At 36.0% G+C, this 27,590-nt stretch overlaps 1 protein-coding gene and 1 pseudogene across 2 annotated transcripts in view; both read left to right on the forward strand.

Annotated features, from left to right (window-relative positions):
* Positions 1-18,126, forward strand: part of EFCAB7 (EF-hand calcium binding domain 7) — a 42,110-nt gene extending 23,984 nt beyond the window's left edge. The window contains exons 8-14 of one of the 2 annotated variants that reach the window (XM_002917697.4): positions 1,069-1,178; positions 3,330-3,487; positions 4,096-4,229; positions 9,958-10,106; positions 14,606-14,815; positions 16,809-16,916; positions 17,886-18,126. In XM_002917697.4, coding sequence (XP_002917743.1) covers positions 1,069-1,178; positions 3,330-3,487; positions 4,096-4,229; positions 9,958-10,106; positions 14,606-14,815; positions 16,809-16,916; positions 17,886-17,960 — 944 coding nt within the window. In that variant the 3' untranslated portion in view covers positions 17,961-18,126. The remainder of the gene's footprint in view (positions 1-1,068; positions 1,179-3,329; positions 3,488-4,095; positions 4,230-9,957; positions 10,107-14,605; positions 14,816-16,808; positions 16,917-17,885) is intronic. The other variant, XM_034653604.1, reaches the window with a different exon arrangement.
* A 323-nt stretch (positions 18,127-18,449) lies between these two features.
* On the forward strand, positions 18,450-20,354 carry LOC100477307 (annotated as a pseudogene).
* The last annotated feature ends 7,236 nt before the right edge of the window (positions 20,355-27,590 follow it).

The following is a 27,590-nucleotide window of genomic DNA, read 5'->3' on the forward strand; positions in this document are numbered from 1 at the left end:
TATATGGTGCCTGACATCTTGTCTTCTGTGCTGCATCACGGATAAGCCAGTGCTTGCATCTCATCTCTTCTTGGAAGGGTGTGTATTTTCTTGGATTTCAGACTACTTGGTTGCCCTGAGACCTTAGCTCTGATGAGTTCAAGAAAATTATGATTTTCTAGTTCGCGAACTGTTTCTTATTGTTAGGGTGGGAGCAACATTATTCAAAAACTCTCAACTCCATGAGACAATTTTGAGTAGGGACAGGACATAATCTGACATATTTTAACAAGAGCAGTCAGGTCGCTATGTTGGAAAAAGATTAAAGGGGACCCAAGAGAATGCAAGGGGTCCAGCTATGGTGCTATTGCAGACTTCTAGGAGGGTACTGATGATGCTTTGAACCAGAAATGTAAAAGTGATAAGAAGTGGAGATCCTGGATATGTTTTGAAGGTTAAGCGACAGGATTTCCTGGATTGGCTGTCATATGGGAGAGAAGAAAAAAGTTAAAGATGATTTCAAGATTTTTGGCTTGATTGGAAGCATGGCAACTGGAAGGATAAGTTACTATTTATAGAGACTGAGAGAAGAATATAGATGGACAGTTTTTTTTTTTAAGGGGAAGGTCAGTTTTAGACATAGAAATTCAAGTGAAAATGTGAAATAGTCAGTTGATTATATGGGTCTAAAGTTCAAAGAAAAGGTTCTAGCTGGAGATATAAATTATGGTGTTGCCAGCACAGAGATGGTGTCTAACATCTTTTCCTCCGGTGCCTTTCCACAGGTAAGCTAGTGCATGAATCTCATCTCTCTCTGAAAGTATTGGTTTTTCCTTGGATTTCAGGCTACTTGGTAGCCTTGCAACCTCAACCTTCTGATAAATTTAAGAAAAGTTATGTTTTTTAGAAAGTAGGTATAGACAATATTTCTAGCAAGTATATAGTTAAAAATGCTATGGTGTTTCTATATAAAAATGGGTTATGTATTTAAAAAAAAATCCAAAGGGAGAAACCACCAACTTCTTTTTTAGATAGGAAAGAGTAAGTAGTAATTGCTTATTTTAAGATGTTTGGGTTTTTTGTTTATAGGAAAACCATCCCCTTGGTTATCAGTTGACACTGCCTTGTATATTCTTAAGGAAAATGAGAATCAAGTGAATCTACAACTCATGTGTTTTACTGAACTACGAGATAGAGAAGTATACATATTTATTTCCTAATGTTTAATTAAAAACTATAATATGAACTCAAGTTTGGGGAAAATAAGTTTTTCTATATTTGTTTTTAACTTTTGTATCTTCCCCTCCAATTAGGGTATATACAGTACTTAAGCACTATGCATATTTTATGTGTCTTATTGTGATGGATTTTTTCTTGTTTGCTGAGTTTAAGAGCTGAGGATTGATTAGTAGTCTTGGCTTTATAACATAAGTTGTGTGACATTTTACTTCACTTTCTTCTTCTCTAAATGCCCAGATGCCTCAAATGTGAACATTTTTTTATATGCAATAAAAATGATTGATGCCAGTGGATTTTTCCCCTAAATACAAGCAATTCAAGACTTTGGAAAAGTTGCTTTAGATGTTTGTCTTTCTTATACTACTACTGCAAAAAAGAAAAACTTCAAGATTACTGTCCTCAGGCTTGACTCATATTATAGGGTTCAAAAATAGATTGATCAGAAGGAATGCTTTTAAATGATTTTATATGTTGCCCGTGGGGTTGTTCTGATCTTTCCTAATTATATATTTACTCAGAGGCCAAATATGTGAGGGAGATACATAAATGTGGCTATTTATTTTATGAGGACTACAAAATACATCTGCTACACAACAACAGGAATAATAATATTCAAGGGCTTACTGCAGTATCATATTTAATCTTTATATAGGTCCAACGACAGACAAACATTTCCCTGATGGAATGTTATATAAAAGTCTGTATTGTAGGCTTCCTAACACACAAGAGTAGTTATAGGCAAGAAACAAATAAAATGACAGAAGTTAATGTTTTGACGAAACTCTTCTTCAGAACTGACTACAAAGTTAAGTTCAAGATAAAGCATTGTCTAAAACAATAGCTTTTCCCATTTTGTTTTGGATAAAATTACTTTCTTACGATATTGCATGTATAAAAATGCTAGTACATAGCAAGCCTGTAATAAACTTTGAATGAATTTCTATGTACCTTTTTACTATGTCGGCTTCTGTTTTTCTGTAATATGTCATATTTACAAAGGAGTTTTATTTTTAGTTTCACAATTACTTTCTTTAAGAAGAGTTTTGTGCCCATGAAAGACTTTCCATTTGCCATCCGCAGTGGCAGTTCAAGGTTGTATGTGGAGATAAGGGAAGTTCGTGGGGTAACACGTCTTAGGAAGCAGCAGGAACTGCTTTTCACTCCTGAATATCAGCCTACATCTGGCCAATTTACAAGATTATGGTTTCCCAAGGAGAGATTTGGTCAATCTTTAGTCTTCAAAATGACCCTAGTTTTATTGGATTACTTGTTGTATCAGGATAGGATGTGGTTACTTTAGGATGATTATGGTTCCTCTGACTTGTGAAGGCAGAAATAGGGCTGAACCCAGAATTCGAGAAGCAACTTTATTTTGTGTATGAGTCTCCAGGATGATCTACTGCATTTTGAAAGTTTTTGGACACAATACTGAATAGAATTCCCTGGGGTGATTCTGTTCTGAAGGGCAAATAGCTGTTTGCTTAGCTGTCATATATGATGAGAAAATGCTTAGATTTAATGTATTTGACAGAGATAACCCCTAGGTTTTATAGGTAGCTGTTTGGTTCCAGAACATAACTAGAAGGTCCATAGGGAGATGCCATTAGACTTTCTTTTATGAAACAGGAAAATTAAATATTTCTTGTACAAATGTCCTGGCACTCATTATAAATATACTGTGTGATGGAAAAGAATTTCATATAATATTTAATTTTTACTTTTGGTTATTGAAATCTAATTTACAAATCACATTTATGTTTGAATCAAGCTAGGAAATTGTAACTGAAAAATTATTCTAAGATCTCTGCTTCTTGTTGAAGATACTTGCATCACAAATGTTTTTGAAGATTATTGGGAAGATTTAGAAATTATATGACTTCTTACCTATTATTGTATTAGGCGTTTGTTTGTGAAATGTATTATGAACTACATCTAATGGGCTTGTGCCAGGGGTACCATTAATAAGATTTTGAAGCCTGTAAAAGATTGATAGAAGTGTAATAGAGTTGGTGAATATTGATAATTTACTTCTAACGCTTCTCTTTCAGAAGAAAGATCAAAAGTCATTAAGACTCATGGTGGTGGTTGTTTTTTAATTCTTTTGAGAAAAGGTGTTTGGGTGGACTGGTGAACTAGGACCTGGAATTTACTGGTTAATTCCTTCCACAACTGGCTGTAGGCTGAGGAAAGAAATAAAACCAATAACTGAAGAGGCCCAACTTGTATATAGAGATGAAACAGGGGAATTATTTCTTACAAAGGAATTTAGGTAAGTTTTGTTTATTAAGGTTAGAACTATAACATCTAAACTGGTTATAGATCAATAGCCTGTCTACTATCCTTTCCTGTGGCCAGCCACCACCCCTACCCCCAGATTCTAATTCAATAACTCAACTCATTCACTAGGCATGTGAAAGTGATTTTCCATTCACAGATCTGGGATTGCCATTCATTTCTGGGTTCCACACATTTGGCAAGTCAACTTTAGTCACACATCTACAGATTTCTACCTGACTAGGCCCTGCCTTAAAAATAGATACTGCTAGTTGAATTGTTAACTTAGATAACTGTCAAATATGAAATCCAAATACTTAGGTGGTTCTCTCATCCTAGATCTATACAGTAATATCTGGTAGAAGAGGAAGAAGAAAGTAGATTGGAGAAAGGAGAAAAGGAGGAGGGAATTACTATTCATTGAGGTCCTACTATGTGTTGAGATACTATGGTTGTTTTAGAAGCTTGTTTATCTTATAGTAGACTTAGTAAGAAGTGTATCTGGATACATTAAGTTCACAAAAATTATTTAATGCCTTAATATTACTTTATTTTAGTCTAGTTGCCTTGCAGGCAAGTAATTTCTTATTTTTGTAATTTTAGGTCAACTTTATCAGATATATTTGAAGTAATTGATTTAGATGGAAATGGTCTCCTGAGCCTTGAAGAATATAATTTTTTTGAATTGAGAACAAGTGGTGAGAAATGTGATGAAGATGCTTGGGCTGTCTGCCGTGGTAAGCACTTGTCTTTTTCCTTTTTTTTTTTTTTAAAGATTTTAATTATTAATATGAGAGAGAGAGCACACAAGTGGGGGAATGGAGAGGGACAAGCGAACTCTGTGCTGAGTGCAGATCCCAATGTGGGGCTTGATCCCACGACCCTGAGATCATGACCTGAGCTGAAATCGAGTAAGCCTGCTTAGCTGACTGAGCCACCCTGGCGCCCTGCACTTTTCTTTTTATTAGTGGATATATAAGAAAATATGTAACGTCCTTTCATCCTTAAGAAGGAAAATGTCAAACTTCTGCATAGAATATTATTATGGCAATTAGCACAGTTAAAAAGTAATAACATTGTGGGGTGCCTGGGTGGTTCAGTTGGTTAAGCTTCTACCTTTAGCTCACGTCATGATCCCAGGGTCCTGGGATGGAGCCCCACATTGCACTCCCTACCCAGAAGGGATCCTGTTTCTCCCTCTCCCTCTGCCCTTCCCTCCTGCTCACACTCATGCTCAGGCGCTCCCTCTCTCTCTCTCTCTCAAATAAATAAAATCTTTTTTTTTTTTAAAGTAATAACATTGTTTATAGACCATAAAAGCACAAACATTTGTATTCCTTAAATTGATGGTATTGTATTTAAGTAAAAAGAAAATATCATTTACTTAAATGTAATTTCATTTTTAGCCTATGCTCTTTGGAGCTTAGAATGGAAAAAAATTTTGTCCCAGCTCTTGATACTAATGGAACTGAAATGGTCAAAAGCTCTGAAATGTGCCCAGGAGAGGGCAGCAAAGAACTAATAGGTTAGAGTTTTACTAAAAATTAAGCAGTTTCCAGGAAGTTCTTTTTTTTTTTTAATTTTATTTATTTATTTGAGAGAGAGAGATGTGATAGCAAGAGAGAGAGGACGAGCAGGGAGGAGAGGGAGAAGCAGTCTCCCCACTGAACAGGGAACCCAACATGGGGCTCAATCCTGGGACCCTGGAATCATGACCTGAGCCAAAGGCAGGTGCTTACCCTGGTGAGGCACCCAGGGGCCCCTCCAGGAAGTTCTTTGTATATGTTAAGAATTCTTTAGTTTTTTGTGTTTGAGTTGAATTAAGAAAGTACATTCATGGAGGTATGGAAACCAAAGATACCAAGATGGGCAAAGAAAAATAAAGGATGAGACAAATTCTGTTATCTCTTAGGAGAAGTCTGGGAAGAAGGGAGGACTTATATATTTAAGCCAAGGACTGAAAAATCAAAGGGGAAAATCGAGAAGCCATAGCCAACTATAGATCATAGAATAAGAAGGCCAGAATGCAGTCAGGAGACAGATTAACTCACATATTGGTATCACTGTGGTAGTAAGGTATCCTACTCCTTTGGTTCTTAAAATGGTCTAGGCTTGGCAAAATCGGTGAGCCATGTGGGAGTCTGATAAATCTATCTAAACAGCAAATGAAGTAGAAATATTATTAATACAAAGATTTTCAAAAATCTCTTTTTTTTAAAAAAGATTTTATTTATTTGACAGAGAGAGAGAGAGCCAGAGAGCACGAGCTGAGGGAATGGCAGAGGGAGAGGAAGAAGCAGTCTCCCCGCTGAGCAGGGAAACCCCACACAGGGCTCGATGCCAGGACCCTGAGTTCAGGACCTGAGCTGAAGGCAGACACTTAACCATCTGAGCCACCCAGGTCCCCCGCAAGAATAGATCTCTTTTTAACTGAAAGTTTATATAGTATTATCAGGAACAAGAAATGCATATTGATTTATACTGTTAAACTTTGTTTTTTTTTTCTTTTAAACTTTGAAAAACAAGATTGATAATATACAGAATATTTTTAGGAAGATATAATCATCATAACTTTAATGCTACAATCTTTTGATTATGGTTGGCACTAGAGCACATTCAATGATAGCGAATCATAATTAGAATTTTCTTACAGTAAAGTTTTTGATGAATAAAATTTTAGTTTCATGATTAAATTGGGGAGCCTAGCTGGCTCAGTCAGTTAAGTGTCCGACTCTCAATCTCAGCTCAGGTCTTAGTCTTAGGGTTATGAGTTCAGGTCCCGTGTGGAGCTTACTTAAAAAAAAATAATAATTTAATTTCATTGGTAGAATTGATAGTTAACATTTTTTGAGAATTTACCATATACCAGTAGGAAGTACTTCTTTTTTTTTTTTTAGAGAAGTGGGGGGAGAGGGGGAGAGGAAAAGGAGAGAGAAAATCTTAAGCAGGCCCCACACCCAGCACAGAGCCCAATGCGGGGCTCAATCTCACAACTGCAAGATCATGATCTGAGTCGAGATCATGACCTGAGCCGAAGTCAAGAGTCAGATGCTTAACCGACTGAGCCACCCAGGTGCCTCCAGTTGGAAGTACTTCTATACATCAACTCTCTGAAGTATGTCCTATTATTTCTCATTTTACAAATAAGGAAACAGAATCAAAGAGGGTAAGTAACCTGATCAAACAGCAGGAAAATTTCACAGCTGAGTTTCATAGCCAGGTAGTTAAACTCCAGAACCTTAAATAGCCTGCTACAAAAAAATCCCCAAGTCTGGTTGACTTAAAAAATGATTTAGAAGGAATGTCTCCTTCACCAACATTAATAGTACCGCAAAGAATTAGGCTTTTTAAGTTCCGAAGATTTTATTTTTCTAGTCATACATAATATTAATTTTATCCATCCTCCGTAATAATAAGAAAATGTATTATTTATCTGTAAGATAATTTAATAAACTTTTTTTAAACTTAAAGTTACCATAATTTTTATTATTTCTTAAATAGACTTTGTTTTTAGAGCAGTTTTAGGTTCATAGTAAAGATTAACTAGATCTCCCATATATTCCTTTTCTACCCTCTACAAATTTCCCCTATTTTTAACATCTTGCATTAATTTGATGCATTTGTTAAAATTGATGAACGCGATACTGATGTGTTTTTATTAACTAAAATCCATAGCTTATATTAGGGTTATATTGTGCTGTATAGTTCGCTGGATTTTGACAAATATATAATGTCATGTACCTGCCATTTACAGTATCATACAGAATAATTTCATTGCCTTAAAAATCCCTTGTGTTCTACCTACTCATGTATCTATTCATCTCTTCAAACCCCTGGCAACCACTGATCTTTTTACTGTCTCTATAATTTTGCCTCTTCCAGAGTACGTTATTGTTGGAATATCATGCAGTACATAGCCTTTTCAGACTGGCTTCTTTCACTTAGCAGTATGTATTTAGATTTCTTTTTTTGGCTTGATAGCTTATTTCTTTCTAGCACTAAGTAATAATTCCATTGTATGAAGGTACTATAGTTTGTTTATTCATTCACCTATTAAAAGACATGTTGGTTATTTTGAATTTTTGGTAATTATGAACGTAGCTGCTATAAATACGCATGTGCAGGGGTGCCTGGGTGGCTCAGTCAACTGGTTAAGCATCTGCCTTCTGCTCAGGTCATGATCCCAGGGTCCTAGGACCAAGCCCTGCATTGGACTCACTGCTCAGCAAGGAGCCTGCTTCTCCCTCTGTCACTCCCCCTGCTTGTGTTCTCTGTCAAATAAATAAAATCTTTAATAACAAAAATACTTGTGCATATTTTTCTGCGTATATAATTTTCAACTTGTTTCAATTCATTTCAATTCAGTGATTGCTGGTACAATAAACCTATGTTTAACTTTGAAAGAACTGCCAAATTGTCTTCCAAAGTGGCTGTACCATTTTGTATTCCCACCAGGAATGAATGAGCGTCTGCATTTGGTATTGTTAGTTTTTGGATTTTAGCCATTCTAATAGGTGTGTATCTTGTTGCTTTAATTTGCAATTCCTTAATGACATATGATCTTCTCGTAAGCTTATTTGCCATCTGTATATCTTGTTTGGTGAAGTGTCTTTCAGATCTTTTGCCCGTTTTTTGACTGAGGTGTTTATTTTCTTACTATTGAGTTTTAAGAGCTCTTTGTATATATTGGACACAAATCTTATCAGCTGTGTTTTGCAAGTATTTTCTCTCAGTATGTGGTTTTTCTTTTAATAGTATTTTTCACAGAGCAGTAATTTTTAATTTTAATGAAGTCCTGCTTAACCATTTTTTCCTTTCATGTGTCATGCTTTTTGGTTTGTGTGCTTTTGGTGTTTAATCTACAAACATGTAGCCAAACACAAAGTCACCCAGATTTTCTCCTGTTATCTTCCAGAAGTTTTATAGATTTGTGCTTTTGGTCTATGGCCCATTTTAGTTAATTTTTGTGAAAGATGTAAGGTCTTTGTCTACATTTATTTTTTTTGCCTGTGGATGTCCAGTTGTTCTAGAACCACTTATTGATAAAACTATCTTTTCTCCTTTGAATTGACTTTGCTCCTTTGTCAAATATCAGTTCAGTATATTTGTATGGGTCTATTTCTGGTTTCTCTGTCTGTTCCACTGATCTATGTGTCTAATCTTTTGGCACTAGCACACTGTCTTGAGTATTATAGCTTTAAAGAAAGTCTTGAAGTTGGGTATTAATGAATTTTTAAAAAGTAATGGAGGATTGAGAATTTTAAGTTTTAAGAGTAGATAACTTATTGATAGTCTGTATAGTACAGTATCTAGATACATTTTTCTTGAAAGTAATGATTTCTTTGTATCAATATCAATTATTATTTTTTTCATCTTGCTTTATTACATCGTAGCTCCAGCCCCCAGTTTAATGGCTACTGTTTCTATGATCTAATGTAATCTACATTTACTTTTTTTTTCCTTGAAAAGGTTCTTTGTCACTTTCCAAACTCTATAAACATTTTCTATTAATCTATTAACACTATTAATCTATTATACTACTATTAAACTATTAATCAGTCAATCAATTTTAAATTGTTATGTCTCCACTGCTTTTTTTTTTACAATAATGCATACAAAAGAGGTATCTCAAAGAGTACTGTTTTCCTTGGGTATATTACAATTGGAAGCTGGAAAATAAAATCTTTCTTGTTGTAGGGCAGTCAACAGAATAAGGATGGGACAATTTGGTTAAAATTAGAGTAATTAGGCATATAGCAGTCTCCTTAAACCTGGCACCATTCACATCTCCCTTTTTGAAACACTTGTGGTTTGGGGGGTATTATGTCAAATTCATCCAGGTTCTCCTGGGTTTAGGTTGCAAACATATGAAACATTTTAATTTTTAAAAATATGTATCAGTATATACTCTAGATAAGCAAGCATGTTGGGACTTACCCAGAAAAATGACAATTTCCTTTAATTTTGGAATATATTTGCATTATTTATAACTTCTGAGTTTTTTGAAAACCAAATCATGTAGTATGATGGTGCTTTGTGCTGAGTTGTGGGAAATTGAAATGGTATCTCACTAACATGTTTTGAGCCATTTTCATTCCATTTTTATATTGTTCATGGATTCATAAGGAAGGCATCCTTTAAAATAAATATTTATGAGTAATAATATATAATAGGCCTTTTATTAGATGTATTACTTTTAAAATTATGTAAGAGGGTCACCTGGGTGGCTCAGTCGGTTGAGCATCCAACTCTTGATTTTGGCTCAGGTCATGATCTCAGCTTCGTGGGATGGAGCCCTGTTTTGGGGTCTGCACTTGGTGGGGTGTCTGCTTCTCTCTCTTCCTCTCCCTCTGCTCTTCCCCCCCGCCCCCCCCCCCCCCCCCCCCCGCCACTCTCTCTCTTTCTCTGAAATAAATAAATCAATCTTAAACTACGTAACAAAGAAACTTTTGGTTGTTTCAACAGACAATTTTGATACAAAGAAGAATGAACTAACAAGACAGGGCTTTATGGATCTGAATCTAATGGAAGCCAATGATCGAGAAGGAGATCCTCGTGACCTTTGGGTAACTCTGCACTCAATGGGCTACAACAAAGCTCTGGAATTGACAGAGGTAAAGCAATATGAAAGTTTTACAATGGGCTTAATGTCATAATATTTTACTCCATGAACATTGCCCTGACACATGACTTTTGAATTGGACACTCAAATCCTTGAACTTAAATGAATGAATGAGTTGTGAGTGCAACAGTGTTTCTGCTAGTTTATGCAAGTTTCTGTTCTTACATGAAATTTAGTTACTTCCAACATTTAAACAATTCAGAAACAAAGGAGTTTGAGCATATGATGCAGAAAAAAATTGGTAATTAAAAAATTATGTTTCTTAATTGGTGATGGCTATTTTAGTTGCTAAAGTCTCATGTCTATAGGGAATTCTTTGTTCTAACAGAATAAAGCCTAAGACTAAGGGGAATGTGTCTGTATGACAATTGGAATTCTGGTTCTTGGGCTAATATTTGTGAAACACTTGGAATGGTGCTTGGCTTATATATAGCATTGCATATGTATTAGCTATCATTATTAAGACTTGCAGTAAACCAGAGAAATAATAAAAATGAGGACTTCTTAAATTCTATATTTTACATCAGGTGTAAATTAAAGAACTTATGAGTTTCGGGCCATGTACCAGATAACAGTGCATTTGTTGTTCATATTCTTAAAAATAGTATCTGTCCTTTCTCTAAATAAATCAACTTAACTTAGGAGGGTAACACTAGCATCAACAACTTTACATTTTGGGTGTATGGAGACTTTGGTTTAAGTCCTAACTTTGACATCATTCAAAATCCCTCATAAACCTCTTCTCTGAAAAGTTCTCTATAATTTTTTTGCCATTTTTAAGAATAGGAGGTGAATAGTTACAATAACATTTAACTTTTTATATCCTACTTTAACCTAACGTTCAGTGAATACCACATTCTGCCTATGGTGTAAAATCAGCTTCTAATCTATGAATAAAGTATCTATTACACATGCTTTCACTTAATAAGAAAAATCAGTTAAGAGCAATTTAAGATATTTTATAGCATTTACTTATGTTATTGACCTTTGAAACCATAGGCAAGAAGGATGTCTGAAGTAAAAAAATGAAATTTTTTTATTTGAGAGAGGGGAGAGAAGCGTGCATATTTGAGGGAGGGGCAAAAGGAGAGGGAGAGAGAACTTCAGCAGACTCCTTGATGAGCCCAGAGCCCGACCACCCATGAGATCACCACCTGAGCTGAAACCAAGAGTTGGACACTTACCGACTGAGCCACCCAGGCACCCCGTTTTGTTTTTTAAAGGTTTTATTTTGGGGGCGCCTGAGTGGCTCAGTTGGTTAAGCATCTGCCTTCAGCTCAGGTCATGATCTCAGCGTGTCTGTTTCTTCCTCTCCCTCTGCTCCTCGCCCCACTTGTGTGGCTCTCTCTCTCTCAATAAATAAGTAAATAAAATCTTTAAAAAAATTTTTTAAATTAAAAAAAATAAACATTTTATTTTTAAGTAACCTCTACACCCAAAATGCAGCTCAAACTTACAACCCCGAGATCAAGAGTTGCATACTCTACCAAACCAGCCAGGTACCCTGGTTGTGGCTTTTCAATAGTGAAATATTTTGACCCATCCTGAAAATAAATGTACTGTTAGAAGTACGTATTCATAAATCATAGAGAAAGAATCAACTGTATAAAATCAATTTGGAAATGCTTAGAGAGTCTTCTGGAGCATAGTCTCAGTTCATGTACCACAATTTTTCCAGGTTAGTTTAGTTACAGATAAAGCATGGACGAACCACATACTTCATTATCTTAGGAAAGTTTTTCCTCAATGATTAATATTATAGCCAATTTATCCCTTTTGGAATGAGTTGTTTCATGGAAGATTTTATCTAATACCAGGTGGTTTTGCCAGATCTTCTCATGGTTTTCAGAATATGATCATACACAGTGTTTCAGAATTTGAGAGGCCAGGTTTTGCGTATCTGTTTTGTTGCATATACCTTAAACTTCTCCGTGATTTGTTTTATTTTATTGTTTTATGTAAAGATTTTAGTCGGAATACTCTGTTTAGTATAATGATCTGGTAAAAGTATTTCTATAATATTTCTAAAGTGTTTCTGTAGTACTTTTAAAATACTTGTACAGTATCTGTAATATAGCATATTAGCTTCTACGGAACTTCTTTTACTTTGAGTCTTTTCCTTTATGGCCATTATTTTAGGTATCAAATAATGCATTTGTTGTTGTTGTTTTTTTTTTTCCCCAAAGTAAGCTCTACACCCAATGTGGGACTTGAACTCATGACCCTGAGATCAAGAGTTACATGCTCTACTGACTGAGCCAGTCAGGTGCCCCTTGTTCATTTTTATTTTATTTTTGTTATTTTTTCGCCCTGCTTCGTTTTTAAAGGGTACTTGATCAGAGGGGAAAAAAATCCCCCTCGGTTCAATAGCATTTTTAAAAAGTCAGTTATTCTAAGAGCATACTAGCTATTAGTTTATATATTTTACTCTCTTATGTCTGAGAGAGGCACAATTTAGTCCTTTGATTGTATTTCATGGTAAGGAAACAGATTTTACAAGAGACTAGGCAACTTACTGTATATCAAGTCCAGTAGTGTTTTTTGTTTGTTTCTTTCTTTAATATAAGACTCATCCACAAACAACATTAAGTCAGGATTTGGTACCGGAGCATCCAAAAATTCTGTTCGTGGCATGGATACTTTTGATTTACAGAATAACAGTGAAAACATTGCCCTCATTCAGTAAGAGTTATAGAGTTGTTGGATTGAGAATGTTACACCAGCAAACAGTAATACAAGAAGGAGAAAATAACAATTCATAATCAACTAATTGGCATAAAAATGTTAGGTAGTTTCTGTTAGTGATAGGGATGTATGTGTGTGGCAACATATCATTTAAAGGATTCAGTTAGGGGAAGGTATGTGGGAGGGATGTGTGAAAATAGGTGATGGGGATTAAGGAGGGCACTTGTGATGAGCACTAGGTGATGTATGGAATTACTGAATCACTGTATTGTACACCTGAAACTGATATAACACTATATATTAACTATACTGGAATTAAAATAAAATAAATATAAAGACAAAGGATTTATATATTTATATATTCCTATAACTATCATAAATAATCTTCTCCTTTTTTTAGAAGTCTACATTGTAAAATATTTTCACACGTTACCTATTAGATATTTCCAACAACCCTTGGCAGAATATATACTATTTATTCCCACTTTTTCAATGAAGGAGCTAAACTTCATAAAGTTAAGTGACTTCCCCAGGTCACATAGGTAGCAAATGGCAAAATCCAATTACAAACCTACATCTTCTGTTTTCTAGTCCAATGATGTTTCACTGTACTGTCTCTCATATAAAAATGACTTTATTATTGCCAAAGTTTGGACTCATTAAAAACTTTTTTAAAAATAAAAATTTCTGCTGATGTTCTACTAACTTCAGACATTTATCTTTTGTCCCCCAAATAAAAAGATGACCATCAATATGTGTAAATTCACTATTTATTCAACAAATATTTATTGAATGCCTACCATGTGGTGAGTCTGTAATAAAGAGGCACTGAGGATCAATGATGAGTAGAATAGTCAGAATTCCTGCCCTTACGGAACTTACAGTCCATGAAGGAGAATGATTAATTAAATGGAAAATAAATCATTTAAAAAACATTTTGAAAGAAACAAGCCAGAGACCAAACTAGAGAAGAATTGTGCAAAGGGAAAGGAGATTGGCAGACCCAAGCAACTTTCTCAGTAGAGGTGACCCTTAAGCCTTAACCTGAAGGAAGAGAGTGAGGTACCCATATAAAAAGATGTGAAAGAATCTTCCAAGCAGATAGAATACTATGCACAAAGTCTCTGACATGGAAAGAGCTTTATTTGTTCTAGAATCTGGATGATCAGAGTAGCAGGAATATACCAAGGCAGGAGGACTTTGTTGGATAGAGAGACAAAGGTGCCTGTGTGCATTATCATGTTGGCTATGGTAAAGACTAAAAGGTAGATGTTAGAAAGATCCGTTTCCAAATGCAGAATAGCATTTAGATCTTAGATTTTAAAGGTGCTTTTACGCTAACTTTGAACTGTGAATTTATTTTTCTACATTCTTTTAGGTGCTCTATAGCCATGACTTAAGTTTCAGTTGTAAATATAATAATTCTTTTAGGGTCCTTTGATGATTTCTTTCTGTAGTCTTAAAGTTAGAAAAGGAAATTAAATTACTAATATGCCATGTATTAGTTTTAAACCAAATGGAGGGGTGGTACTGTGGTGATAGGAGGTATTACTGATTTGCTTGAGATTATAGTTTTCTTTCCTTTTCTGTGAACATTGTCAGTTAACAAGCTAACAAAAAAATCATAATTTTTACTTTTATTATTGAATTCATAGTACTAAAATCTTCTTCTAAAGGTATATGAGAAGGACAAGCTAGAATATACAGTATATCTTCTTAAATCATATGATAAACATATTAATAATATAATTTATTTTTAATTCTATCAGAAGGCTTAAACAAGGTTCGCTTTTTCTTTCTTATCAGGCATGCCCATTTGTCATCGATATCTATGCAGACAAATGCAAGCCAAGAATTAAAGCTGTCCATATGGAAGCATGCAGTGGGCAACTTGAGAAGGCCATTTGTAAATATGTCCTTAACAAAGGCGATGCCAGGGTAATGGATGGCTATGAAAATATAATTGTACATACTTATAAGCGTGACACCTGGATAACATCAGTTATTGAAAACAAGGTATTATTTATGAGGTGGTTTTCATAACTGCATTGTTTACTAATATGTTCCGTCTTTCTTACTCTATTCTTGCACAGTAATTAGTATCATGTTATATTAATAGTATTTATAATGGGCAATTCTTCTCAGGTTTCTAATTCAAACTAAGCATGATAATTTTTATGCATTTTTAAAAGTTTGAGATAATTGTATTATGAAAATTATTTGGAGATCTCTGAAAATAGAGCATAACCTGGGTACAAAGTATTTTATTTAGTTTGTTATTAAAACTCTTCACACATACATAACTATTTCAAATAACACATTGGGTTTTAAAGAAATATAAACAAAGTAAAGAAAAAATGTAACCCAACTTTTTCCACACTTTGAAATATTAGAAATTCTATAGACTGTCATCATTTTATCTAATATATTCCACTGCTCAGGACCTATTCTTATCAAGCCAATTATTGCTAACTTTAGCTACCGTCCCTGCTACTACTGATATTGCAGCCCAAGAGAATACATACATAAATGCTTAGAGATACCCAGCTTTCTAGAAACATAAATTTTCATAAAATCTTAAGATGGCTGGATTTTTAGGACTGTTGGCTTCTTTTAGTTCCTGGGTGAGACTTACATTATTTTTATATTTACCATGAATTTCTTAAAGTGCTTAAGATTTGGCTGAGTATGGAGTCAATGTGAGTATATACTATATAACCAAATAACTCTTCTAGTCACAATAGAGGCTACTATCAGTGTAATATGGTTTCTGCTTTCAAGGAGTTTTTGGGCTAGTTGGGAAGACAAAATTAATACTCTCAAAAGAGATCAGAGAATAATTAAATGTTAAATTATATAGAACTGTTTATTTGTGCAGTAGTTGTACTGTATTTGCATCTTTTGTGGTTGATGATGTTAGTTTGGACTATAGAAGTTGGGGAAGGACTTGTGATGAGGGGAAGGGGACTGTGGTATGGGTTTGGAGACAAACTAAGATTAGATATGCAGAGATAGCCGTTAGAAGCAGAGAAACAGTGTGAGTAGTAACATATAAGAGGGTTAATGTGAAGAATAGAGGAAATAGTGGGAATATCCACGATGCAGAAACAGAAAACTTTATTTGGAGGAGTACTAAAAAGATAAATAACATAGGTGGGTTGGGTCCAGATTATATTTATTATCTTGAAAATGAGGTAGAGGACTTGGACTTGATAAAAGCAATTAGGGTCCCCAGCTAGGAGATTCCAATCTTCAAGCGGATTGTAAAGCTTTGGAGGGTGATTCCTAAGATACAACATGCCTTCCCTTCTGCCCTCTATGTTTTATTAGAACTAAAAGGGTGGATGGGAGTCGCTATATTACCACAGTTTCTCTGTTCTGTAGTTAGCTATTATTTCTCAACCCTCCATCTCCTTCCTTTCCCTCAAGGAAAATTAAACTTCCCTGCACCAAAATGATGTAATAATAATATTTTAGAGTTTCCCTTTTGTCAGGCACTTTACATTTATTAACGCATTTACTTCTCACAACAACCCAATGAGGTAAGTACTAACCACATTTTACACACAAAGAAACTGAAGTATAGGGACGTTAAATGACTTGCAGAAGGTCACAAGCTGAGTAGTAGAGCTGAGAAATGAATCCAGGTAGTCTAATATTTTACTGCCCCTTTGTAGTCATTAGGGAGTGTTTGTAGCTTTCTTAGTAGGAGAATACTTTGGCACCTACATTTCTTACATTCACTAGCTTCATTCTGCTTTCTCTTGCTTCCTGTCTATTCTAGAGGCTATCTATTATCTGTGATCTATTATCTCAAGTACTGCTTCTTCCATAAGGTCTCCTTGCTAACTCAGTCTGAGCTAATGCTTCTGTGTTTCTATAATATCTTCTGTGTTTCTACAGACCCTGTGAATACCTCTATCACAAGACTTACGAAGTGTTTTGTAATAATCATTTTATTTGTATTTATTAAAGAAAGGACTAGCAACTTATGAAATTTTTTTTATAGTCAGATAATAAAGTGATTATTCACATCAACAATGAACTAAGTAAAAACTGCATAAACAACAGAGGACTCAACATATTTGCAGTAGAAGTGGCACCAAAATCTACAATGGTAATGTATTGTTTTCTAATTAAAGCTGCTTGTTTTATCAATTTGAAAAAATGTTTTTACTAATAATGCTATGAATAAGTAGAAATATGAAATAAAGTAGAAAATTATTCTAAGTATGATATTCATATTATTATCATCCTATATTAGGAGATTTTGGTTCTAGTCCAGCTCTCACTATTTGGTTGAGTGATTATGAGAGATTCATTTAGCCACTCTGTTCCTGTCTCTATAAATGTAAAATTAATATAATATTACTAGAGTTAGGTAGTTCACAAGGTTAATGTAAAGATAAAAATAAAATGATGTACATGAAAGCATTTTGCAATATCATATAGAAAGACAAAGTAGTGTTTATAGTAAATGGGAATTTTGTTAATCCAAAATATTTTTATCTACATTATTTTTTCGAACATAACCTGAAAGAGAAAATGCCTCTAAGTTTTAGGTAACAACCATCTAAGTCAAGAGCCAGGAACAGCTGTAGTTTCTGGTGTAGCAGAATTTAGCCAGGCATTCAAAGGCAGGGACCCTGAAACTGGTCTAGTGAAGGGAAAAAGGAAAAAGCCTTCTATTCTTGTCCTTTCTTCATTCTGTCCATGAAATCCTAAAACATTCTAGAACTGAATAAAGAGAGATTCTACAGAATTGCAATGAGGAGTTTAGAAAATGCTCTACATTTAGCAAAAAAAGGATATTTACCCCTCTTTCCACTACTCCGTTTTCCACTACTCTTACCCCACATTTATGTACACCAAATATCAGCTCCTATATTTGAGTAGAATTTATGCTGGATTTTCTGTTAGACATCAGATCATAGATTGTAGGTACCCACTAAGGACAAATGGTGTAGAATTTTATCTGCACAGGGATATTTTTTGCATAGGGTTTAGAAATGTTATCCTGTTTAAAAATTAGCCAAAAATAACAATATGTAAAAGGAAAGTAAAAGTTTTCTATTTTTATATGCAGGTTTGTCAACATGTAATGCCTCTGAATGAACGACAAGAATGGATATATTATTGTGTGTATTCCCTTATATCTTAAATATTGTTTTCTACTTGAGGCTGTCAAACTAAGAATTCTTTCAGGCTTAGTCTGTTATTTGTTGATACACTAAATGCTAATCAATTTAACTGATATACATAAACAATAATCTATTTAATTTGTATATGTTTATATTTTATACCCATGTTATATACTTTATTATTAAAATATAATTAAAAAATAGAAATAATAATGTTTTTAATGTGTGGCTTTCTTATTAACTTAATGGGAAATCTGGGCATATTTCATTTACCAATAATAAATCAAAATAAAATTATAGATAAGCTTTTATTTATTTATTTTTTAAAAGATTTTATTTATTTATTCGACAGAGATAGAGACAGCCAGCGAGAGAGGGAACACAGGCAGGGGGAGTGGGAGAGGAAGAAGCAGGCTCATAGCGGAGGAGCCTGATGTGGGGCTCGATCCCATAATGCCGGGATCACGCCCTGAGCCGAAGGCGGACGCTTAACCGCTGTGCCACCCAGGCGCCCCACAGATAAGCTTTTAAAAAATAGTATTTGATGAATTCTACAAAATCCTGTATACTTTTGGTTTAATCTTACTGATCAAAAATAAGTTCAAAGAAAATGAAAATAGGCCAACTGCAGCTTGTGCCTTGGGCTCTCACCCTGTCTTCTGTTTTGTCCCTGGAGCCCAGCAGGTCACACACTCCCATCAATGCCACTCTGGTCACATGCATTTGGCTGCGGGAGGACTGGGGGCCTCCTGGGTGCCTTCTCTTTGCTGCTGCTGCTGAGGATGATGCATAGCCCCTTCAAAACCTGCCTTTCCACCAGTAGTCTCTACCTCTTGCTGCACCTCTTCAGCTTTGAGCTGATGCTTCCTCCTCCAACCCCTTCTGAGCCTGTAGGTATTCAAGCCCTGGAAGCTGTTCTACCACCATCCATACTGGTGGCCATTTGGCAGGCAGGTATGATTGGAGCAACAGGACTGGAGTTGGATGTTGAATTTACTTCTGAGGGGATTCTTGTCTTAATGCACCATAGCACAGTAGATATCAAAACTGATGGTAGTGGTTGATGAGTGATTTGACATTTGAACAAATGAGAAAACTTAATCTGCAGCAAATCACAGATTCGGGAATGATTTCCCTGATGAGAGGATCTCTAACCTAAACCATAGTCACACAATCTTCTTAGATGTCAAGGGCCATGCAAATATAACACTGGTGCTTTAAGGAAAATGTATATGCAGTTTCTTCAACTGTACAGTCCTCTGGTATCATCTGCTCTTTCTTGCCAAAAGTGATCTATAAGATGAAACAGACCAGAATGTAATATAATGGCATTAACTCACAGAACTTGGAGCCTTAGCCATCCAGGCGATGGGAAAGCACACTACGATACATGTGTTTCAGTCCATGTTTGTGGCAATAGACGTTTTGCTAGATTAGAGCATACATAGTATCTTGTGGTACCTGTATGGAATTTCAGCTTTCCTCATGCAACGGAATGTTGTATCCCTGGACTACTCAAAGAAGTGGTTAGCTAAAGGCATTCAAGTTGTTGCGGGGGGAAAATTTTCTCTTCTTTCTTTTGTTACTGAACTCAAACTTGTCTGAGCACCTGATACACAGTAAGCTAATGTCTGAGACTCCAGTTTTTAAGCTAAGAGAGCTTTATTATCAGAAGAGCAGCCCAAGAAGAAGGCAAGGAGATCGTTCCCAAAGCTGCCTTGCCCTTCTGAGCCTAGGGACAGTTTATATACATTTAGGGAAGGAGGTGAATGCATGAGAGGAGGGTGAAGAGTTTCTTGAATCATGAAGTGAGAGGCCTTGAAAGAATCTGGAGGTATGCATCCTTCCAGACATGAGGTGCCGTTTGGGACCTGGTATGATCAGGTACATCAGATAATTTCAAGACAAATATTACCATCCAGTCCCCATTAGGTTTCTACAGTCAGTGGGTAAACAGGGAGTAGGGGCAAAAAAGGGAAAGTTAGTGAAGTTAAGAGATGCATAAAACATAAGTAGGGAACAAAACAGAATGTGGAGCTAAGTTAATAATGCAACTAATACAACTATAGTTCTGCCTCTGCTTTCAAAACAGGTCCAGAAACCAAGTATCTGGCCTCGCTTTATAGATTCATTGGCTGGTCTAATAATCAACTATACATAAGACATTAACAGGAGAAAAAGAAATTTCATTATGGGAGCCCGACAAAGACATGAGACCCACAGGCAGTCAGCCAATTGAGGCTTATATACCATCCTGAGGAGAGAGGATAGGATTCTGGGGCTTCAAAGGGGAAGAAGACCGTTCACAGGAAGATGAGAAGAGTGAATGTTTGGTAAACAAATGTTTGCCATGCCACACAGGTAAGTCTTTCTGATATAAAAAATTATCTCTAGTAATAGCTCTCTTCCTGGTAGAGGCCGTCTATCTAAATTCTTTTAGGCAATTAAGGGAGAGGTAATAAGCTTTTCCCAAGTCAGTTGGGTCTTAATTGCCTTCAGCTCAAAACAATCCATATGTTAAAGTGGCACATTTTGGGATAGCATATTCTGCTGCCTTTTGATACCTTTGATAAAAATATGGCTATGAGTCCCATCTTGGTTCCAGCTGTATCACTGACAGCAACATGAGATCATGCCCTGTCCTGAAATCAAGAGTCAGATGCTTAACCTACTGAGCCACCCAGGAGCCCTGTAGTGTGTATTTATTTTAAAGTCTTCTTTCTGATATTCTTCAGATTTTCTTCCCACCTCTGACATTTCTTTTCACCTACACTTCTGCAGCTTCTCCCAGTTTCCACATTGTCTCTCACCTCAGGCCCTTTGGATGCGATGTTTCTTTCTGCCTATAGAAAAACAATTGTCTCTCTACTCCTCCTTCTTCCTTCAGGTCTCAGTGAATATGTCACTTTTTCTAAGAATCCTTTCCTGATTAAGCCCCTACCAAGACTACTTTGGTGGCCCTAAAAGCTCATGCTTATTCTTTGTTGTAGCACTCGTCATACTGTACAGGAATTACTGTTTATTTTTACCTGAAAAGGTAAAAGGCTGAAAGCAGGGACACTTGTGGTTCCAGTATATACCATAGAACCATAATAGATATGCAATAAATATTTGCTGGACAGTTGAATAAAGTGGGCAGAAAATTAAAATAAACTTAGCTGCGGTATGAATTTTTCCTAATTATTAGGGCTGTTTGTAAATTAAAAATAGACACATAAGAAAAAATGGCTCATTACTATTAAATTCTATTTACCGAGGTTTTGTTTTTCATGTCATTAACTAACAGATTAAGACAACTACATTTAATAGCTTTGTGGATTTTTCATTAGATACTCTAGTAGATCTGGTTTTTTTTTAAAGCCAGAAGGCTTCTTTAAGATCTATTTTTGGTGTAGGTTGAATATGATACAGAAATTTAATACACCACACTAATCATATTTTGGATATAATCCAGAAAAAGAAACAGCTGAGAAAATGTGTTACATATTAGCCTATTAAGGAATACTATTAAGTTCTAAATTAGTAAGGACTGATCATTGAGCATAAATTACAGGTGAAGGCATGGGAACAAAAAAGGAGGGGAAGGCTTGACCAATTTTTTGAAGGGAATAATACTTCCAGAAGATTAAAAGAATGAGAGAAGGGTAGTTGGGCTGGAAGAATCAGGAATGAGCTAGAACTTTAAATGAACTTGAAGGGATAAGAGAGATTTCAAAAAGGATAGAAATTTCAGGTATTTTCTCATGTCTCACTTTTCCTAGAATTTCCTGTATTGTCTCTGCCTATTAATATCATACACAATAGGTCAATCACTTGCTTGCTGAATGCCAAATATGCATAGAGCACTGCTTTGTCAGAGAAGATAGATTGTAACAAGTATTAACACTCTGTACCTTTAACACATATTTTTAAATGCCTCATCCTTCATGAAGCCTTTAATCCTTTCTCCAATCCAGAAGAAACTATTCTACTTCTTGAGCTTCTATTTTAAAACTAATACTTTTTTTTTCTTGTGAGGATTTTTTGTTTTATTTTGTCTGGTTTTGTTTTATTCAAGTAAAAATGGTATAAATGATAAGGTAGTTCATTCAACTTTCAATTCAAATAAGGACTTTGCCTTGAAACACCCACTGTACTTAGGAATGCAGTAGAAGTGCTTTATGTGTTCTTTCTCTTCATCGCACAGTGTATTAATACGATATGTAGCCAAGGGTTGAGAGTTAAAGTGAAACTGGCATTTGTTTTTAAGTTAAGTAGTGTGTGCCAATGAAGAATACAATCTTTTCAGTGTGGTCTGTTGCCTCTATCTTGATTCATGCTAAGGTGCCTTACCCACCATTGCTTTTGCACTATCAGTAAAAAGGGAAAAAACGTCTTGCGTTAAAAAATAGTTTTGCCTGGAGCGCCTGGGTGGCACAGCGGTTAAGCGTCTGCCTTCGGCTCAGGGCGTGATCCTGGTGTTATGGGATCGAGCCCCACATCAGGCTCCTCCGCTATGAGCCTGCTTCTTCCTCTCCCACTCCCCTTGCTTGTGTTCCCTCTCTCTCTGTCTATCTCTGTCGAATAAATAAATAAAATCTTTAAAAAAAAAAAAAGTTTTGCCTGGGTGCCTGAGTGGCTCAGTCAATTAAGCGTCTGCCTTTGGTTCAGGTCATGATCCTAGGGTCCTGGGATTGAGCCCCACTTTGGGCTCCCTGCTCAGTGGGAGTCTGCTCCCCCCGCCCCCGCTTGTTCTCTCTCTCTCTCTGTCTAAAATAAATAAAACATTAAAAAATAATTTTGCCTTTGTGGAACAGGTTTAGGTTACCAGGGTTCCATGAACCACACTTTGAGAACCACTGAAGTAGAGACTCACTTTATGGCTTTCCTTGTAAAAGCTAGGGCCTGGACATTTATTACAGATGAGGTTCTCTGAGTCTTTGGCTGAATTGCCTTCACAGGCATCATTCTCTCAATAAGAAAAATAAAGACAAATTAAGGAATCTAAGAAATTTAAATATTATCTACTGCTTTCTAATATGGGCACAGCCTAGTTAAGACAGATTATAAAACTTGTTAGAGAAACCACTGGTCAAGATACGTACAACCCCGAGACCAAGAGTTGCATGCTGTAGTGACTGAGCCAGCCAGGCACCCCTGAGTAGTATATTTTAATATGGATGTACCACGATTTGTTTATTGGTTCATTTGCTAGGCCATTTCCAGTTTTTGACAATATTAATTGAGCTGCTATAAATATAAACATTCACGCACAGATTACAGATTCTTTTGTGTGAACATAAGTTTTCATTTTTCTAGGATAGATAGGCAGAAGTGAGATTGCTAGGTCATATGGTAAGTGTGTGTTTGACTTTTTAAGAAACTACCAAAGTGCCTAAGTGTTTTCTGGAGTGGCTGTACCATTTTGTGTTTCCATCAGCAATGTATGAGAGTTTCATATTATGAAGTTAGCTGAAGATGTTTTTGTAGATGCCCTTTTATAAATTGGGAAAGTTGCCTTCTTTTCCTAGATTACTGAGATGTTTTAAAAACAGGAATGGATGCTGAAATGTTGAATATTTTTTCTTTGTCATTATATTATTTTTCTTCTTTAGACTATTAATGTGATGGATTACACTGATGGATTTTCAAATATTGAGCCAGCCTTTCATTCCCAAGATAAACCCCTCTTGGTTGTGATATGCTGTTTTTATAATACATATTGTGAATTCAATTGGCTAGTACATTGTTGGGCATTTTTGTGACTATGTATATGAGGGATATTGATCTCCAGTTTTCTTTTTTTTTTCCTAAGTGGGAGAGAGAGATCTTGTGCGAGAATGGGTGGGTGGGACAGAGGGAGAGAAAGAAAATCCTCAAGCAGACTCCCCACTGAGCAAGGGGCTCAATCCTAGGACCCTGAGATTACGACCTGAGCCAAAACCAAGAGCCAGCCGCTTAACTGACTGAGCCACCCAGGCACCCCTCTCTAGTTTTCTTGATTTGTAATGTCTTTGTCTGGTTTGGGTATCAGGGCAATGCTGACCTCATAAATGAGTCAAGAATGTTTCTTCCCAGGGCACCTGGGTGGCTCAGTCGTTAAGCGTCTGCCTTCAGCTCAGGACATGATCCCGGCATTCTGGGATCGAGCCCTGCTTCAGGCTCCTCCGCTGGGAGTCTGCTTCTTCCTCTCCCACTCTCCCTGCTTGTGTTCCCTCTCTCACTGGCTGTCTCTCTGTCAAATAAATAAATAAAATCTTTAAAAAAAATTCGAATGTTTCTTCCTTTTATTTTCTAAAAGAGACTGTGTGCAATTGGTGTTATTTCTTCTTTAAATGTTCGTTTCAATTTGTCTTTGAGACCATCCGGGTGGGGAGAATTTTTGGAGGTTTTGAAGTACTAATTCAATTTCTTTAACAGTTATGGGGCCATTCAGTTTATCTATTTCATCTGGTTGTGGGGGGATTGGTAGTGTGTGGGTTTTGAGGAATTGGTCCATTTAATATAAGTTGTAAAATGTATGTGTAGAGAGTTTTATAAAGTATTGTTTATGGGGTCTGTAGTGATATTTCCTCTGTCATTCCTGATAGTAATAAGGTGTATCTTTTCTTCTTTGCAAGTTTTGTTAGAGTTTTATCAATTTTATTGATCTTTTCCGAGAAGCAACTTTTAGTTTCATTGATTTTTCTTTATTTTTGTTTTCAATTTCATTGATTTCTGCTCTTAATATTTTCTTCTTCTTGTTTGCTTTGGGCTTATTAGTTCTTTTCCTAGTTTGTTAAGGTAGGAGTTTTGATTATTGATTAGATATTTTTTAAATTCTAATACTAGCTTTAAAAATCAATACATTTTTGTGTCTCATACTTTGTTTCTTACATGTGTCTGGACTGTTCTGTTTTTATCTCCTTGAGTACAGGATCTTAGGTGACTAATCTGAGCCTAACTAAGTATCTTGTACTATGTGTTTAGTATTTTATAGATGATTTGAATGGAGGGATGGATGGATAAAAGGAAAGCGAGGGCAATGAATATAAATTATTTCAAAGCTGTCTTCAGAATTAAGAAAAATATATAACAGGAGCTACAAGAGTCAGTAATGTCAAAGTAAGGAAACAAAACAATTCACTCATTAGGAAAAATTGCTAACACCCGTCAAAGCTAGTTTTGATAGGGAGTATTCAAAACCTCAAAGTGGCAGACAGAACACTCACGGTCTGTTGAATCCAATTCTACACAGTTAATGAAACTTTCCTAGCCAATTCAATAAAAATTTTTTTAACTTATTCAGATAATTTGAGCAAAATAATTTGGAAATAATTACCTCCACGATTTCTTGATTCCTTGTTTTACTCATGCTGTACCTAATATACTTTCCTCTGTCATTTATTCACTGGTAGAGACTTAGAATATAGCCTCTTTTTCTTATTCTGTCTCTTACTGATGACCTGACATCATACTTGAGGCTTCTAGGGAATCATGACATGAGTTTGAGCTTCCTGGCTCATACTCCTCCATAAAATTAAAGCATTTGTATTTAGTTTCCTATGGCTGCTGTAACAAATTACCACAAATTACCATGCTTAAAACATGAATTTTCCCACAGTTCTGGAAACCAGAAGTCCAAAATCCGTGTACTGAGCTAACATCAAGGTGTCATTAGGGCTGTGCTCTCTTTAGAGGTCTAGAGGAGAGTGTATTTCCTGCTTCATCCCGCTTTTGATGGCTGCTGGCATTCCATGGTTTGTGGCTGCATCACCCCAGTCTCTGCTTCATTGGTCATACTGTCTTCTCCTCTTCTGTAATAAAAGCTATCTCTGCTTCCCTCTTAGAACACTTATAATTGCATTTAGAACTCATTTGAATAATCCAGGATAATCTCCCCATCTCAAGATCCTTAATTATACCTGCAAAGTCCTTTTCTTGCCATATGATGCACAGGTTGCAGGGGTTAGAATGTGGATCTCTCTCAGGCAGCCATTATTGAGCCTACCATAGCATCTTGATTCCTTAGTCAAGAACACTGGTGAAAGGGGGTAACAGAAGACATTCATTATCTCTTAAAAAATGTCCTTCATAATCTGTATTTTTAAAAATCTTATCTCTTTGCCATTTGAAATATTAATATTTGCATATAAAATATTCATATAAATTAATTCAGACTGATATCCTTTATAGTAGATTCCAAAAATGAATTCTAAGGGAAAAGCCCAATTTATTATATATCAATCTTTTTCACATATAGCTTCATGAATAATCATTTGACACTGAAACATGAGTTCAGAAACTATTATTATTTTGGCACAGGAACAAACTTAATTTCAGAATCAGAGACTCCAGATATCCATGAACTTTCATTCAATTAAAAGTTTTAAGCACCTGAATGACTTACGGATACAAATAGAAAAGACATTAAATGATTTCATATTGCTTCCATGTGTAGAAACTAGTCGTTTCAGCAAGTTACAAATAAATCAAAATTTAACATAATGAACAAAATCTGCAGCCAGGAAGAACCTGTGATTTGGGTTTAACAAATGAACTAACATGATATTTGCAGTATTGCTCAGCATTAATTTGTATGGCTTCATATGGAATCATCAATTAGTTATTTGCCAGCTACAAATAACTGAAAATTCTTGTAAGGGATTATCCATAATTTACCTCTTCTCCCACAGCTCTCTTAATTGAGAGACCACCTTTCAGGCCTAGTAGAACTCTTGGGTAAGAGAGATTTGAGAGACGCCTGAGTGGTTCACTCGGTTCAGTGTCTGCCTTTGACTCAGGTCATGAACCTGGGGTCCTGGGATCGAGTCCCATGTTGGGCTCCTTGCTCAGCAAGGAGCCTGCTTCTAACCTCTGCCTGACACTCCCCCTGCTTGTGCTCTCTCTCTCNAAAAAAAAATTTTAAAAAAAAAAAAAAAAAAAAAAAAGGAGAGAGATTCAGGCCACTATTCTTGGCCTAAACTGGAGACTAACCTAATAAAGATTCCTCAGTATAGATTCTTCAGCCATCGCTTGACACCACCAGATGGGAAGCTGAGTGTACACAAATATAGCATTGTGTTTTGTTTTGTTTTTAACAATATAGGTGCTTTCTAAAGCTTTGTCTACATGTTAATGAATTACTTTTCAGTCTATTTTGTTTTATAATTTTTTTCTTTAAATATTTTATTTGACAGAGAGACAGAGCACAAGCAGGGGGAGCAGCAGGCAGAGGGAGCAGCATGCTCCCGAGGGGCAGGGAGCCTGAAGCAGGGGTCAATCCCAGGACCTGGGGATCATGACCTGAGCCCAAGGCAGACACTTAACTGACTGAGCCACCCAGGTGCCCAACTTTTCAGTATATTTTAATTATCAACTTCATATGAGCCATATAACAACTGCTAATGGCTAATGCCACTAGATCACCCTCGTCACCATCCAGTGTTTCCATTATAAATTCCATACGTCTTTTTTTTTTTAAAGATTTTATTTATTTATTTGACAGAGATAGAGACAGCCAGCGAGAGAGGGAACACAAGCAGGGGGAGTGGGAGAGGAAGAAGCAGGCTCATAGCAGAGGAGCCTGATGTGGGGCTCGATCCCAGAACGCCGGGATCACGCCCTGAGCCGATGGCAGACGCTTAATGACTGCGCCCCCCAGGCGCCCCCCATACGTCTTTTTTCATTAT

Source organism: Ailuropoda melanoleuca, chromosome 2 (assembly GCF_002007445.2).
Source record: "Ailuropoda melanoleuca isolate Jingjing chromosome 2, ASM200744v2, whole genome shotgun sequence".
In the NCBI taxonomy this organism is placed as follows: domain Eukaryota; kingdom Metazoa; phylum Chordata; class Mammalia; order Carnivora; family Ursidae; genus Ailuropoda; species Ailuropoda melanoleuca.